The sequence below is a fragment of the Myotis yumanensis genome, unplaced genomic scaffold (genome assembly GCF_028538775.1).
Source record: "Myotis yumanensis isolate MYYU_CA2020_CCGP unplaced genomic scaffold, mMyoYum1.0.hap1 SCAF_7, whole genome shotgun sequence".
NCBI lineage: Eukaryota > Metazoa > Chordata > Mammalia > Chiroptera > Vespertilionidae > Myotis > Myotis yumanensis.
Window position 1 is genome coordinate 9517206 of NW_027223758.1, and position 17303 is coordinate 9534508.

The 17303-nt window shown below is 44.7% G+C and overlaps 1 protein-coding gene across 2 annotated transcripts in view; it reads right to left on the reverse strand.

The window, feature by feature from the left end:
- Positions 1-337: 337 nt before the first annotated feature.
- Positions 338-17303, reverse strand: part of TSHZ2 (teashirt zinc finger homeobox 2) — a 431357-nt gene continuing 414391 nt past the window's right edge. For both annotated transcript variants that reach the window (XM_070419749.1, XM_070419748.1), the window contains exon 3: positions 338-3527. In XM_070419749.1, coding sequence (XP_070275850.1) covers positions 3526-3527 — 2 coding nt within the window. In that variant the 3' untranslated portion in view covers positions 338-3525. The remainder of the gene's footprint in view (positions 3528-17303) is intronic.

A 17303-nucleotide genomic window follows, 5' to 3' on the forward strand; every position in this document is an offset into this window, starting at 1 on the left:
TCAACTAAGCTCAGGGGCTTGTGCCTGTGACATTAATTGTGCAAGACTCAAACAACCAAGTAGGCACATTTTGGGGTGAGTTTTAAGAAATCTACTGGTGACCTTAAAGAAATTCCGTGGGGACTGTCCGGGCTATCCAATTTATTCTATGATTATATTCTGCTTTTAGGCCTTGACCTATTTTTAAGCTATTTCCTCCTGGTATATTTTTCAGAAGGAGAATTCCCTATTCTGGAATATTATTTTGAAAAACAGAACCAAAGCACAAATAACACAGGGAGTTGGACCCCATGTGAGCCCCCGCTCTCCCCCCGCCACCCCCCAGCTGTCTGGTGTCATATGTTTGGGAGCTGCGGTCCATACCCAGGGCCTTGTGTGACTTCTTCACGTTGTACCCCATGGCACCTAGGACGGTGTTGCGCACACAGCAGCTGCCCACTAAGAATTGTTGGATGAATTTGCTGAATACATTGTGTTTCCTGTTCTGCCCTATGTCCCCAGTGTTTTGTAACAGGTTGTAAAACGGGGCAAAATACATAAAACTTAATTATTTATACAGTTTTATCAATGGACACTTCCTTTTGCAGCTGGTCGGTGGCCTTAGCTAGAAAGAGGGAGGGGGAAGGACAGGCAACCGCGCCCCCCCCCCCCCCTCACTGATACCAGGGGTAGTGGCCGGATGGAGATTCTTGAGTGTAATTTGCATGTCATCTTCCTTTCCATTTCCCAAGTCCCGGCTGATCAGAACTACATTTATTCACAGAGAGGAGAAGGATGGTAAAGCAGATACAAACACTCTCCTGAGTTCATGCTATTTAGTTTTTCCCTCCAGAAAGGAGCTTGAGAAGCCTCGCAGGGCTGGCCAAATGAAGACAGGCTGAGTCTCTAGGAATATACTCAGAATTGTGTGTATTTCACAGCGCGAGCCCAGATCTGTTTCCTAAGAACATTGGCAGCTGTCCCTCAGCAGTGACATTTACGGTTACCAAGCGACGATTCATGAGTCTTACCAAATTTATCAATATTTTTGTCTCTCGCCTCCCACCCCACCCCTCCATAGAAATTGCACTAACAAAACTGTATGGATTATATGTTGAAGCAGACGATTTATTTTTTTTCTTAGAAGGGAGACGATTTCCACGGAGCTGAGAACTGCATTGTTCCCCTCCATCCCCCCCTGGTTGGAACAAGAGCTCAAGAATTTGCTTTTGGACATTGCGGCAGAATCTGAATTATGAAACTTTATCGAATACCCCTGGGTTGGAGCAGGCAATTTTGCACAGCTTCAAGAACCTCAATGCTAATGCACTGATTTCCCTTTAATAGAATTTCGTTGTCGAAGGACAGGGCTCAGTAGAGTCCACCCTTCAATCTTAACCCATCCAAAGACTGTTCCTTTCCGGTTGAGCTCCATTCATTTCTGGTTGAATAGGTTAAGCAAAGACAGACCTCGCTGTTCTCAATTCACTTTATGATCCTCCCATCATAAAAAATAATATCAGCACCTTGCTTTTCATGTCAGAACTACATTTGAGCCGCTATTTCCTATGCCCATGAGTAAATCCCATAAAAGCCGCCCTGTTGTACTGTTGTGATTTTTCCTTGTGGGTGATTGATTGATGGATGAGTGCTGACACCTCAATGAAGCTATTTCGACTGCCATCTCAATCCGATGATGTGAGGGCTGTATTTTCTGTCCATGCCTCATTACTTCAGAATGACATTCCTGGAACTTCATTTACTTTTTCCCTCCTTCCCCGAAGCGCCATATTTTTCCCCATCTAGGTTATGCATGCCATAAAAAAAGCAATTTGCTATTATATGTGGCATAAGGGCAACACTTTCCCTAGGAGGTAAATAAGAAGTTTTTTTTTTTTTTAAATCCCAATGTTGAATTTAGGGATCATGTCAAAAGTTCCAAAAACAATTCAACAGGCAGCCTCCATGAGAAATGGTGAAGAGGATATATTTGGTTTCATTTTGTTGGTGTTGAGATTTTTTTGGTGTGTGATAACCTTGGCCATTAAAGCAACAACAAAAATACTCCTTTTGTTTCAAAATCATCTAGTTCTTTGTGTTGTGCCAAGAATCACCTATTGCTGAGTAGCAGGTTGCAACACAATCCAGCCTTAGTTGTCCTTTGAGAATAAGGAAATTCACTGTTTAAATGCAATGATGGATTTCTCTATTAGAGCTTGCTTTCCGTTGTATAGAAAAGGCTCAACTCGAGTAAACAGATCTACCCCCTGCATTTCCAGAGTGTGCACTAGGTATGCAAGACTTTTAATATTAAAACACACTCGTAGCTTTTCCAAGTTGACGCAAGACCTGATTTTAATCTGTGTAATACAGTATTCCTGTTAATAATAACGTATAATTAAGACATCCGTTAAAAATCCATAACGTTAATTTAATGGAGAAAATCTAATACAGTTCTATTGGAATTTTTACGTTAAATTAACTTTAACGGGCTTTTAATGGATGTCTTAATTAGATCTCATTATTAACGGGAATATTCCACAAATTAAAATTGGGCCCTCAAAGTTTTAATGAAAAAAGTTGCAGAAACACATTTCAAATGGACACCCTATTTCATGCTCTCTGTTGCTTCTGAAGCCGAGCTCGCCTCAGAGCCATAAACAACCGTCCTGCCGAAGAGACTGCGGGCCAGGCTGCGGCTGAACTTCCCAGCCTGCCGTGACCCCAGCTTCTTGCTTCCTCTCAGAGTGGGCATCGCACCAAGCTCCCCCTTCTCCCAATCTGCAGGCTCCTACGACAGTGGCACAGGATTAAAACTAATTTTTTTTTTCTAACCCAGTGAAGATGACGACCATAGAGAACACGTCTTCGGCAGCCACACGGTTAAGCCTGACTGTTTGAACAACTCTCACAGAAGATGAACATTGTCCGGAGGTTTCCTTGGCTCAAAGTCTGGTTTAACTTAATAATTCTTCCACTTTGCGGTGATGAATGGCTCCCCAGTGCAGGGGCAGGACTGGGCAATCCAGGTGCAACCGTAATTGTTGCTCCGAACAGAAACATTTCCTTAGACAAACGCTCCCAGGGGGGTTATAAATAGGAAATGGACATTACCCGGAGAAGCCGGCTTCCCAGCGGCCGCAGCTCGTGCAGCCCACTTGGACATGAAACTATGGAGACTTCGACCCCCCCCCCCCTTTCCTGTCAAGTGTTACAAACGGACAAAATAAGTCCACCGGTGTTCTCGGGCGTGATTTTTCTTCAGGGGCACTTTGTTTCCTCGTGACAGTGAAAAGGGGGCCATGGAGACGAGACGGCCCCACTGCAGTTTATCAATGAAAATCTAATATCGTCCATAAGCAGAGAAGTGGAAATCAATACTTCATTACCAAATTGTTAGTGCGGACGAAGAGAAATGGCTGGGCGGGTTTTTTGGGCAATCTTCCGAGAGCAGGGCGCCAGGAGTTCAGTGTCAGAAGCGGGGGTGGTGCAACCCAGGGCTCCGGTGAGGGGATCCAGGCTGGAGAGCTGGAACTAAGGCATTTGTCCTGTAATGGGAACCAGAACAACAACAAAAGGTGCGTTACTTTCTGAGGGATAGCTCGGGTGGTTATTTCCCCAGGTAGTCAAATTGCCCACCGAGACCAGTGCATTGGTATTAATGTTCTGCGCAGAGTCCTAGTTAGGTCTGGTCTAGGGTATGCTATAACCAGTTGATGGAATACAGAAATGAAGAGCCAATTTAGGGGGAAAAAATTAAAATATAATGTAGGGAAGAGATATTTGTACATCATGTTCACAGCATTATTCACAGCTAGAGGCCCAGTGCATGAAATTTGTGCATGGGGAAGGTGTCCCTTAGCCCAGCCTGCACCCTCTCCAATCTGGGACCCCTTGGGGGATGTTCGACTGCTGGTTTAGATCTGATCCCTGTCCCTAAATCGGCAGTCCAACATCCCTCTCACAATTTGGGACTGCTGGCTCCTAACTGCTTGCCTCCTGGTTTGCCTGACTGCCCCTAACTGCTTCTGCCTGCCAGCCTGATTGTCCCTTAACTGCTTCCCTGCTGGCCTGATTGATGCTGAACTGCTCCCCTGCCAGCCCGATCGCTCCAAACTGCCCTCCCCTGTTGGCCTGTTCACCCCCAACTGCCCCACTGCTGGCCTGGTCGCCCCCAACTTCTCCCCGCCCCCCCCGCACCAGCCTGGTCACTCTCACCTGCCCCCCCTGCTATTCAGTCATTTGGCCATCCCTCACTAACCCCCCTGCTGGCCTGGTCGCCCCATGCAGCCTGCTGTTTGATCGTTACTGTTACTGTGACGGTGTCCCAGACAATTTGCATATTTCTCTATTATTAGTATAGATAGCCAAGGGGTGGAAGCAACCCAAATGCTCATCAACAGATGCCTGGATAGACGAAATGTGGTCTAGTCATCCAATGGAATATTATTCAGCTTCAGAAAGGAAGGGCATTCTGACACATTCTATGACATGGATGAACCTTGAGGACATTGTGTTAAGTGAAAATAACGCAGTTGTAAAATGACAAATACAGTATGCTTTTAATGATCTGAGCTACTTAGTGTCATTAAACTCAGAGAAACACAAAGCAGAAGGTGGATTCCAGGAGCTCTGGGGAAAGGAGGGATGGAGACTTGTTTAATGGGGATAGAGCTTTAGTTTTATAAGATGAAAAAGTTCTAGAGGTGGATGGTGATGATGGCTGTACAATAATATACACTTAAAAATGATTAACATAATAAAGTTTATGTTATATGCATTTAGCCACAATTAAATAAAAAATACTATGTGTGATTTTTGCATTATAAAACATTTTGAAAAATAAAATATTTAACCTCAGATGGCCTCACTACTCAGAGAGAGCTCCTACTTACATTCTGCTATATTTTCTTCTAGTGTTTTCTTTGTCCATGCATTTTTCTTTTGTTAAACCTCCCCTGAGGTTATTTTTTTCCATTGATTTTAGAAAAAGTAGAAGGGAGGAAGGAGAGTGGGAGAGAGAGAAACATCAATGTGAGAGACAGGTGCCCCGACTGGGGCTGGGGGTTGAACCTGCAACCCAAGAACGTGCCCTTGACCGGGAATCCAATTGGCAACGCTTCAGTGCTTGGGCCGACACTGTAACCACAGGCCAGAGCTGTCTGTACATTTTTGTTGGGCTTACATAGTTGTAAGTATCCACTGTGTAATATTTCTCTCTGTATTTTTCCACTTGCAAGTATCATTGTAAACAGCTACATGGGTTCTATAACCATTTTCTAATCTAATGTTGGACATTTAACTTGCTTCCAATTTTATTTAGTGATATATAACACTGTGATGAACATCTTTGGTTTAAAGCCTTTCAGTATGTTGTCTTTTCATAAGCTTAAATTCCCGAGTGTGAAATTCCCAAGTCAAAAGATAGGACCATTTTTCAGATGGGTACTAGACTTATCATGGTGATCATTTCATAGGTTATGTAAAATGCTAATCACCATGCTGTTCATGTGAAACTAATATAATATTACATGTCAACAGCACTTGAATAATAAAAAACATATTTTAAAAAAGGATCATTTTTTTGTGGTGGGAGGTGCTGCTTAAAGTGTGCTTTGCTATGGGAGGTTACTGAAGTGAATTTTTTTCAGATATGTGCTATTTGGATTACTGTAAACATGCATATAATTTCCATTAGCCCAATCTAGGCGGTGTTCCTTGCTTATATCTTGTTATCTAGTGCAGTGATTTTCAACCGGTGTGCCTGCCAGAATTTTTAAAATATGCAATACCGACCTTTTTTCCCTTTATATTGTCAAATAAAAACATGACAACAGCCAACACATCCATAGCCGAGTGGTGTGAATGCCTTGTCTTGAATCATACATATAATGGACATATAATGGAGTTGTATCTTATCAGTCACATTGCATAGTTGGTTAATTCTTGATTCCAGAAATCCTTATATACAAGTATAAGCACCTGATTTTTTAAAAAAGTCACTTTGGAACACAATGGGTAGGTAATTATGACTACTATTATTTTTTGTAAATCAATCAAAATCATACTTTTTTTTGGCAGATGGGCAAAAATTATAGTAATACATTTTTTTTGGTGTGCTGCAGAATTTTAGTGTTTAGTTTATGTGTGTCCTGAGATGAAAAAGATTGAAAATCAACGATTTAATGATAGTGATCATTTAGTGAGAAAGAAACACGTTGAACCTATATATAATTAATATTTGGGGAAATTTCCATGTTTCTAGTAGAAGAATAAAGACAAGTTGAAGATCATATGACACCTGATGTGTGTAGAAAAATTATGTGCAAAATAGCCATAACAGGCAATATAAACAATCCCTTGGTAAGGAATAGTATGACTACAATACTGGCAACCAGTTCCTCTATACCTACTAAATGCCAGTTACTTTCCACATGATACCGCTAACCCTTGAAACAATGTCAAAGTACAAATAGGAAAAAAGGTCTCAGAGAGGTTAGTGACTTGTCCACGGGCCCACAGCGGAGGATGGCTTAACATTGAGGCACCCCCGCCTTGGGAGTCCCCATGCTCTCTTCAGGCACCTCCCTATCTAATCACAGGGAGGTGAGAGATCACCATTAGTGGACGGCGTCACTCCTTTTGACGCCAGGTTTGTGTTTCAGAGGCAAAAGCTAGCTGCCTTTCCTCTGACTTGGTTGGAACCCATGGCGGGTCTGGGACCCTGAAGGAGAAAGTTTATGTGGTTGGAGGAAGAGACAGGGGTCGAAGAAAGAGAGAAAGAAAGCAGAGGCCAGAATTTGCAAGGACATCAGAAGGTCGAAGGAGGGAGGGAAGGAAAGAGGATATGAATGACAAAGCCTATCTTCTCTAGAGAACAAACACTGTAAACGGGATGAAGTCTTGGTGTGGTTTCATGTGAGGTCTGTTGGAAGCCCTCACTTTCGCCTCCCTGACCATGATATTAATGTGGAATCAGTTTTACAGAACCTTCTTTCATCCAACACTTTCTTGAACCTGTAAAAGATCTGATCAACACTCAAACTTTTCTGTCTGGGTTTCTCTTAGGGCAAAGTTTGTGTTCTGGGAAGGGGAGCAAGGAGAAAGAAAGTCATAATTTTATTATCTTATAGTCCCCTTCTTGGAAATCACAATACACCTTAGCATATTAAAGACTGAGAAATCTTGCAATTAAAACCCAACCCGACCAAACACAACATGTGTTTATGTAACACAGGGCTCCCCAGATTGGGTTGGTAACCCCTTTCTTCCCTGCAAAGTGCTCTCTCATATACCTGAGTGCCATTTTCTGAAAAACACCTTAATGACAAACTCTTGTACAGAAACCAAGGAAGCCAAGAGTTCTGAAGATCTCAGTCTCTGATCCTTGACTCACGTTGCTGGCTTTTTTGAGTCTCGGTGTGAAAGGGTCCTTTGTAGTGACCACGTGACATTTCCCGAGTTTGTCCTATGCTTTCCATGCTCAGCCCAAGCCTGACTGTCAGCTTCACAGTGCTGCAAGGCGGGAGGTCAGTGTCTGCACTTCCCAGCGAGGACATGGGCATCAGAGGGGTGAGCCCGCAGTCACCCGGTGGGTAAGTGGGAGAAGGGTATTCAGATTCTGGGTTTTTTTTGTCTCTTCAATCACTGCTTTTTATATTGCGTGTGATGGCTTGGTGTATAATAGTGTTAAACGCTGGCATTATTAATAAAGGAAAGTCATTTCCCCAAGAATATCTGTGTAGTTACTCAGTTAAATTCCAGATCCATGTGTCTTCTGTTCAGACCTGGCTATGGCATTATTTCCATCTGAGAGACCTCCTCATATCCCACCACGTAATGGAAGCGGTAGATTCTTCTGGAAGGTCAGTGCTGCTGTACCAGAGGAGAATGGTACACAGGACACCTGCATTTTGGACCATGTTGGGACAATATACCCTTTCTTATTATTCTTTATTTTAAAAGAAGAAAAACCTATTTTTCTTTAGGTCTAAAGAGGAAACCCTGGCAGAAAATTAAAACTAGAAAACCCAGGAAAGGAGACTGAGGACTAGTCTTCTTATTTCTTGCGTTCAGAAGGAAGCATGTGGAGTGGGTTCAGAGAGAGAAAGCAGAGACCTGGGTTGCCTCGCAAACGGCGGCGGTCACGCTTCGCTGCTGCACGGGGTTGCCCCTCTTTTTTCTAATATGTTGAGCGACTCCTCTACAAATACAACGGAAATAAATAAAAAATTTAATTACATATCTACAAAGTCGTTGGCAATGTTCATTAAGTAGAGTTTGTGAGGGAGAGCCAGGCGAGAAGATGTAATTATTTTGTATTAATTACAGAGCCACCAACAGATGCACGGGATTATATATGCTTTAATTTGGCACTGCTAGAATGGTTAATCCTTCTGGCAAGTCATTTTGGCTGGCTCTTTGCCCCTCTTGGCCTTGCTCAGGGCCCCCGCCCTCTCCTTTCCCCACTCCGCATCCTCTGCTCAGAGCGGCATCTTGTCCCGGGGTGTTTTGTGACTGCTCCCCCGTGGGCACCACCAGCACTGGATGCTTAGGGGCTGGGGGTGGGACCCCTGGGCAATGTGCGGGACGGTTTCTTACAGGGCGGCCTGTCCCTCATTCTCTGCCAGGAATCCCGCAGCAGGTCTGGGTTTCTCAACTGTTGACATCTTGGGCCGTACAATTCCGGTTGTGGGAGTGTCCTGTGCATTGGGGCTTTTTAGCAGCCCCCTGGCCTCTACCGATTCCAGTGCCATCTCCCTTACCTGGAGCTCGATAACGCAATAAGCCAAAATATCTCTGGGCATTGCCAGTGGTCCGAGCTGGGAGTGGGAGGGAGGGGGTGGGGGGTGGGGGGCGGGGGGGAGGGGCACAAAATCATCACAGGCTCAGAACTGCTGACAGAGGTGGAAAATGTTTTCAATCTGAGCCTAGAACTCAACTCCATTTTACATATAAACCCAACGTCATTTCTGCACAATTGCACACACACTGCACTGTCCTGAAGTAAAGCTACCTGGCCAACCAAGAGAAACGGTGTTTGGTTTGGAATTTCAGTGGGAATTACTTGTCCTTTTAGAAAACCCGGTCGCCTGTGCCATGGCTGCTGGTGATAGATGAGATGCCCACTCCACAGCCCCGAGATGATCTGTGGGTGTCGCCGACAGGTTCCCAGGGAATCCGCACACAGGAGCACACGCCGGACTCCCTCATTATTCCTCCCAGAACTCGTCCCCGAGTGCGAGCCACTCGCCCTGCTGACTCAGCATCTTCATGGGAGCTGAGCGCCTGGCACGGTCAAGTGTGAGGAGTCCTGTTCTAGTGAAGTTCTGTGCCCAAAGCCTTCCCTTTCTCTGTATTGTACAGTCACAGCACACGATGGGTTTTTTTTTGAAAGGATGTGCATAGGCTGGTCATGTGATCGATGAATGTTGTTTCAGGATAGTAGAGGGGAAATTATGGAGCCTTTGTCTGCAAAGGGCCAGGACCCCTGCTCGACACAAGCCCTTCCTAGGCAGCGCTGTTCTGTGACGTGGAATATCTGCACGCTGAGGCCTGTGAGTCCCTGATCTGTGCATCCAACTGGCTTCCTGACATCTCCACGTGGACGTCTCACAAGGTAACTTTTTCAAAAGCGGGGCGTTTGAGCCCCCGCCCCAGCCTGTCCCCTCCAACATTTCTATTCACAGGGAATGAAACCTTACACCGCCCAGTTGTTCTGGCCAGAAAGTTGGGTCATCCTTAACACCTACTCATAAAATTCCTCGGCAAACTCGCTTTCCGTCTCCACCCACAGCGCCCCAGGTCAAGCCCGTGCGTATTGTCCCCAGTGCCTGTCGTGACTGCCCATTGGGCCCCTGATTCCGCGCTGTGGCCAGTCCATCATGCTCCATATGGCAAACTAAGTGAGCTGATGAAAACTTACAGCAGAGTGAGGCAGTCACTCCCCATTTCCTCCCTGCTGACCCTTCAGTGACCTATTCTGCACTTAGAAAGAAACCCCTTGTTTTTCCAGAACTTTCCTCCTGCTCTGGCCTAGCCACTGCTCTCACCTCGCCTGGGTCTCTGCCCTTGTTGAAATGTCCCAAGAACACTGGCCTTCTGACGGCTCCTGAAACAGGCCTCAGAGTCTTTGCAGTGCCGTTCCCTCCGCCTAGAATGCCATTCCACCCATTCTTTGCTCGGCTAGCAACTTCTCATCCTTAAAGTCCTAGTGGAATTGTCACTTCCTCGGAAAAGTCTGCTCTTACCCATTGGACTTGAGTAAGTTCTTTAAAAAAAATAATATTGTACATTTATGTTGTCCTTGTGGGACTTTTTGCAGATGCAAGTAACTGTTGGTTTAGCACCTGCCTCCTGCTCTGGCTTGTAAACCCCAGAGAGGTGGGGACCGTGTGTCTTTCCATTCAGCAGGTATCCGGGCACATAAGCCAGTGTCTGGCACACAGTAGGTACTTGACAAACACTTGGTGAGTGAGTGAAGCCCTGAAGACAATAATTCAAAGTTATCTATTCCAATGTGGAAATTTTTAAAAAGCATTTATTACTAAAGAAATAACAGAATAAAAAAAGATTTACCTGGAATGCTTAGTTGTCTAATCCTATCAGAGCCAACTTAGAACATGTAACGGGGGAAGAGAAGAGACTAGAACCATCTGTCTGGTACTTTAAGCTCCAAAGAATGATTTATTCTGCCGTTTTGAAGCAATTTACATTAAAAAAAATTTTTTTTTCAATCCTCACCCGAGGATACGTTTATTGATTTCAGAGAGAGAAGAAGGGAAAGGGGGTGGGGTTGGGGGTGGGGGAGAGAAACAGCAATGTGAGAGAGAAACATCAATCAGCTACCTCCTGTACCGGGGATCAAACCTGAAACCTAGGTATGTGCCCTGGCGGGGAATAGAACATGCAACCTTTTGGTGTACAGGAGGAGAGAAGAGGAGAGGAGAGGAGAGGAGAGGAGAGGAGAGGAGAGGAGAGGAGAGGAGAGGAGAGGAGAGGAGAGGAGCCACCTGGCCAGGGCAGCAACTTACAATTTTTCAAAGAGCATTCTTGGGAAATATGTTGGGTAAGTAATAGGAGCATGAAGATAAAGAGGTGAGGCTAAGAGAGTTTAAACAATGTGCCCCATGATGATTAAGTGATGGGTCAGGACGCCCGACTCCTTATTTAGGACTTCTTAAAACGGGAATAAAGAGAGTGAGATATAAATGCTGGACATATAGAAAACGCATCATTAAAAAAAGACCGTGACAAGGAAGCAAAGTGGGAATGGAGACGAGTGATTTTTAACCGTGTAATCCTGGGAGAAGCCTACAGGTAATATTTTTCCAAATTGATTTTACAATTTGAAAATCCAAATGGGCTTACCTACATTGCTGAATTTCATCATTAGTGTTTCTCCTAATTGTTCCTAAGAGAAATCTCTGTGTGCAGAAACCCTTAAACTTAGGTTGAATTCCGATCCTCAGGATGAATAAAATCATTGGTTAAATGTAGGGAATACTTTTTGTACACTCGATGTGGCTTCATGTGAGTAGGCAGGTAATATTTTAAAATGCTATCTAGTATATTTGCCATTTCTTAATTCCTTTCTTCCCTGCAGTTTTTCTGTCACTGAACATAGACTCATTGCTCTTGGAGAGTGAGGTCACAAAATAAACCGGCTGGGTTCCTGAATGGTGAGAGAGGCTTTTTCTTTCTTATATCGAACCTCAAAGAGGTTGAGTCAATGATAGAACTTACAAATTATATACCCGTAACATCCACAAATGTTAATTGTAGACCCACCGCATATGAGCTATTTCTATTAATCATTTCAACCACCCAAAGGGATATCCAATATTACAGAGGACAAAACTGAGGTTTAGATCATTGAAGTGACTCATCCAAGGTGCTATGACAGTAAGTGGAACTGAATATTCCAACAATTAATTGGAATATACATTTTCTACATTACAGAGCCTTTACTCTTGAGAGCTTGTTTGGAAGTTCTAGCATGAGAGCGCAGCTACTCGTATACCCTTGACCGAAGACGGGTCCTCTCTTGGGGGAAAGGTCGTCCTCTTTGACCCAGTGTGCAGCTTCGGGAGGGATGCACAGGGATGGTAAGGGAGGAGGGGACAGCCGCCTAGCCAGCCAGATCAGCTGAATCATCCCTGGCGATCCACGGGGTGACAGATGTTGCAGCCAGGTCGCCTTTACATCCCAGAGCTTTTACTCTTAACCACTAAGCGAACTGTTGCTGATGTCAGAGCTGGACTGAGGAGACCACCAATTCTTTGTCAAGGTTGGTGCTTGATTAGATCCTTGAAGACTAGGAGGCAATACTATTATTGATCTTGACCGTCTTCTTTTTGGAACATTTAAGTACGATGGCATGCAGGTGGTAATGGACACACTGGGAAATCTCAACTCCTGAACTTCCTCTTTTAAAGCACAACTTGTGATACATCTGCTGAATGTCTCAAATGCATGATCTGTGCTTCAGGACACAGCCCAGAGCCACCTGCTTGCAGCTCTGAAGCTGGCAGAGAGATTTCCTGTGGTCAGTCCCGAGCACAGCCAACATCTAAGCTGACTCCAGCCTCACCACCAACTCGTGGCTAACGGAGCGGGCGGATTGGAAGAAATGAAGCAAATAAGTTCCCTTTTTGTCGACTTAATGGGCAGCCACGGAAACAGTTTACAATCTCATCACCACCATGACCAAGATGCTTGCAAAAGGGCTGTTCTCTGAAACAGGCAGAAATGGGGTGACATCTTGGAGAACAACAACAGTGTCGGGAAGACACAGAGTCTCCTGAGAATGGTGCACATGCTGTCACGCCATATCATCTGTGTCATGTGTGTCAGCCTAGAACAGTGGTAGGCAAACTGCAGCTCGAGAGCCACATGCGGCTCTTTGGCCCCTTGAGTGTGGCCACGAAGTTTCAATCATACTGTACGTGCGTGCCCGCACGTGGTGTTTTGTGGAAGAGCCACACTCAAGGGGCCGCAGTTTGCCGACCACTGGCCTAGAAGATTTCAACGGCAGAGAAAATGTTTTCCTTGGTGCATGCTCTTCAACTTCAGGCTCCCCAACTAGTTAGGAAACAGGAATGAGAGAAATGGCTGAGGGTTTGCCCTATGGAAATCTCTTGACAACTAATAATGGGATCATGAAGTCTGAACTGCCGAACAGTTATACCAATTACAACCAGAAGGACATCAATCTAAATGAGAGTGGTAAGGGGAGAGGGCATTCTCCTCGCCCTCCCCTCAGCCAGCGTTCAACACGAAGCTCGTCTCCGTGTGCGGCTTTAACAAAGCATGGATTGAATAATTATTGAAAAGGGATGGAGCCCAGTGCTAAATAACACACACACACACACACACACACACACACACACACACAGAAAAGAATGGTTTTAATTTTTAAAAATATTTGGTTTTACCATGGGAACCTCCTATTGTCTTTTTTGCACTCTATAATATCACAAAGGTCATGCAAGGTGTTTCTGCCAGACATTACATACCAGGGAAGCCTTGTGTATTTATAAATCCCTATAGAAAAGCTAAGTCTTGGGATGGATCATGTGTCCATTTTTGCTTGCACTACTAGGAAGCTCACAGTCAAATTTTTGGCCCGACTTTAGTAACTGTGTATTGTCTGAAGGCTCTAGTTCAGTGGTTCCCAAACTTATTTGGCCTACCACCCCCTTTCCAGAAAAAATATTACTCAGCGCCCCCTGGAAATTAATTTTTTAAAAATTTTAATAGCAATTAAACAGAAAGATATATGTATTAATGTTTCTACCTTTTTCTTAAAATATAGTAAAGAAAGGTGTAAATTAGAAACATTGAAGTTTGAAATTATGAAACTATTTATTGAACTCAGAATAGAAAGGTAATACAAAAAAAGTTAAAACAAATGCACCTGTGGCCATCACTGCTCCCCTGGATCGCTGCAGCGCCCACCAGGGGGCGGTAGCGCCCACTTTGGGAATCACTGCTCTAGTTTATACCCTCTGGCTTCTGTTCAGATTCCCTCTAGTTTCCTTTGACATATTTGTTGAGAGTTTGCCTCTGCCATTTATTTACTCGCTGTGTGACATTGGGGGAAATGACTTACCCCTCTGAACCTGTTTCCAAATCTTCCAAATCAGAACAATAATAGTACCTTCCACAATGGTGCCTGGTGACAAAATATACTCAATATAATGTAGATTTAAAAAGTGATTTTCTTTTCTTTCATGAATTCATTGCATTGCATGCAATATAGTCCCTTAAAAGTGCTGCGGAATAAGATGTAGAATAAAAAAATACATACATAAAATTCTACTTATGTGTGAGAAGTAAGTAATCATTAGGTCTTGGAAAATGGATTATTCCTTCTTTCTGGAAATTTAAAAAAGTAAGTAGAAGAGAGGCTCTTTAGTTCGTACATTAGCCAGTGTTGAAAAGAAATCAGTTGTCAATTTGGATGTGAAGCTAAGGAAAGTTTTTCCTTTTTATAAATAAGAAAAGGGTAAAATGGCATCTCAAACATTTGTTGTGGCTATTAAGAAGAAAGCAGGAGGCAGTCCCAGTACCTACCACTTTTCTCAGTGCTCACTGTAGCTCTGCGCTCTACAGTAATGCCTGAGACAGGGCCCCATTGTCCCTATCTGTTGATGAGAAAACAGAGGCTTGAACTGGTTAAGAAACTGAATCGAGGTCAGAGAGTTAGCAAGTGATAGAGCCAGCATTTCCACTCAGATATGTGATCTGGAAGCTTCTCCAGCCAGTACTCACTGCTGTCCATGGAACTAACCAGCATGTTCTAAAGGCACATTTCTCAGTAGAGCTAGATAATGCAACACGAGAAGCACTGAAAAAGGACCCAGCTGTTTTGTCCCTTCAAAAGGAAAGTTAAACGGGTGGCAAGGCTCAGAACAGTACTCTGGCAAGGAACAGGGAGCATGCCCACGGCGGTGCCATCATGATGTCATGGCTACCAGGCGGCAGTTCTCCCACACGGCTGCTTCCGGGGCCTGGAAGAGAGATTTCCCTGCACCCATTTTTATTGAGCCACATTCATATACTCCAAAGGCACTTAAATTGTTTGAAAGAGGTCTAGATACTGGCAAACACCTCCATAAACAACCCGGACAGCTTAAAGTCCAAACCGCCAACCACATGATTCACAATGGAACCCGTCTTCCCTAAGTGGAGCGTGCAGCCGAGTGTTATTTATTACAACTAACGTACAACCACCGAGTGTCACTGTGTGGGCACCGCGGACTCACTGCTGCCTGCATGTGAGCTGCTGGTGTCTAGGAGGAACTGCATGCCTTCCAAGTGTGGAAAATAAACAGCAAGAGGGTTGTTGTTTTGTTTTGTTTTGTTTTGTTTTTACCACCGTGATCATGTGTCCAAGGCCCCTGCGGCGGCCCAGTTTGTGGTGTGCCCGCCCTGGGAAAGGGGTTGGCATGGGGACACGTGCTAAGAGGAAGAGCCACTTTTTAAGAAGAGCCTCCTTTGTTCAATGATGTGTCATTCATTGGGTCCCTACCCTTTGCTGAAGCTTGACTGCTGCTCTTTTCATTCTTATAATAATCCCCAAAGGTAACCCTTCCGAATCCCCTTTTTCGGGGGTCAGGAAAATAACGGATAGAGATTTAAGTAACAGGACCAAGATCACATGGCTGGCAAGTGACAGACTAGAATTTGAAACCAGATTTCTGTTACCAAAGTGCCATACTGTTTCCTAATAACAACTATGACCCTTTGCCAATTTGATTGCTGGTAATAATTCCCAACCCCCGAGATAGATTGGGAAAATGTGAGTTAGTGTTGCCTCTTTAGATGAAGGACGGAGGTCAGGAGGGTGAACTGTCCCACCGCCCACACCATTTCCTAGAGGAGCTGGAAGGAAACCAAGGTTGGTGGGGATCTCACACTGAGTTTTGAGTTTCATCTGACTCCACCAGCACTCCCCAAAGTATACCGGGAAAGTCCAAGTCCCTTGAGATGCTCTAAGAAGAAAAGATGTTCTTTTATTCATTTGTTTATGTCTTAAAGAAACCTCCGGAAAAATGTCTAGCTCCTGGCCCCCTCACAGACTTTGCAGCTGCTTTGCCCCTCGCCCGGGGACCCCTCCCATGGCTCTGCCCGGGTAATTCCTGCCCCGGTCATCCTCTGGCTAAAGTAGCACATGCTCAGAAAGACCTTTACTTAGCCCAGGATTGAGACTGGGTCCCCAGGCTGCCTATCTCATGAATGATACGTTGGTTTGTGTGAAGGCTGGTTTCCGGCTTTTCTCTCCCACTAGCTGTCAGGAGGTGACTGCTGAGTTTAAGTCTTCAAAGTGCCAGCCCATGGGTGTCACTTGGTGAAGAAACTTGAGTTTTTCTTCATAGTTCACCCTTGCTCAACCTTTGTAGAACCACAGAAATGAAAATGAATGACTGCAGGGATCCTCCCTGAGCCAACCACCTGGCAGATGGCGACATGAAGGCCCAGACTTCACATCCATTGGGTGACAATGGGAACATTTGTCATTTATCAACCCAGTATGTCCTTGAGCCTGGGCCCAGTGGTTAACCAATTGTATCTGATTTCCTCCTCAGGACAGATGAGGAAACTGAGGCTCAGGGCTGTTAAGCAGCTTACCCAAGTTCACAGCTATAAGTGGCACAAAGTAATAGGACTGCCTTCTGCCTCTGAGTGGGCTCCCCACACTGACCTTAACCCACACTGGGCCACTCCAGGAGATTCTGCCTTAATTGTCTGGGGTAGGCCTGGCACTGGGTTTTTAAATTTCCCAGGGGGTTCTAATGTGTTGCCAAGATTGAGAACTATTGCTCTACTGCATGGTTGATTGATTGATTAACCCGTCTTATAAAGACTCAGTAGAATACATGAAGTTCAGTTTTCTACAACAGTGTTCCTACTTCTTTCTCCCTGTCTCTGTTTCTCCTCTCCCCACTCCTAAATCTGCATTTCTGTGTAGATGAACTTCCTTCACAACACACACACACACATACACACACACACACACACACACACACAATGCACTACTGTTTATAAAGACAGCCACCTTAGTCTAGTTGCATCTCAGATAAAAACCTGAGCAACTGAATTTCCATACAAACAATTTGCACAAGACCTTCAAGTCCCTGGGGTTTGTGTATTGGTTTGCACTTCAGTAACAACAACAATCACTATCCTATATAACAAAGAGGTAATATGCAAATTGACCCTCACACCATGACACTGTCACAAGATGGCTGCACCCACAGTGGAGGCGGGATTCCCGTAACGAGCTGTAACGGGCAATCAGCAGGGACCTGAGGCTGTGT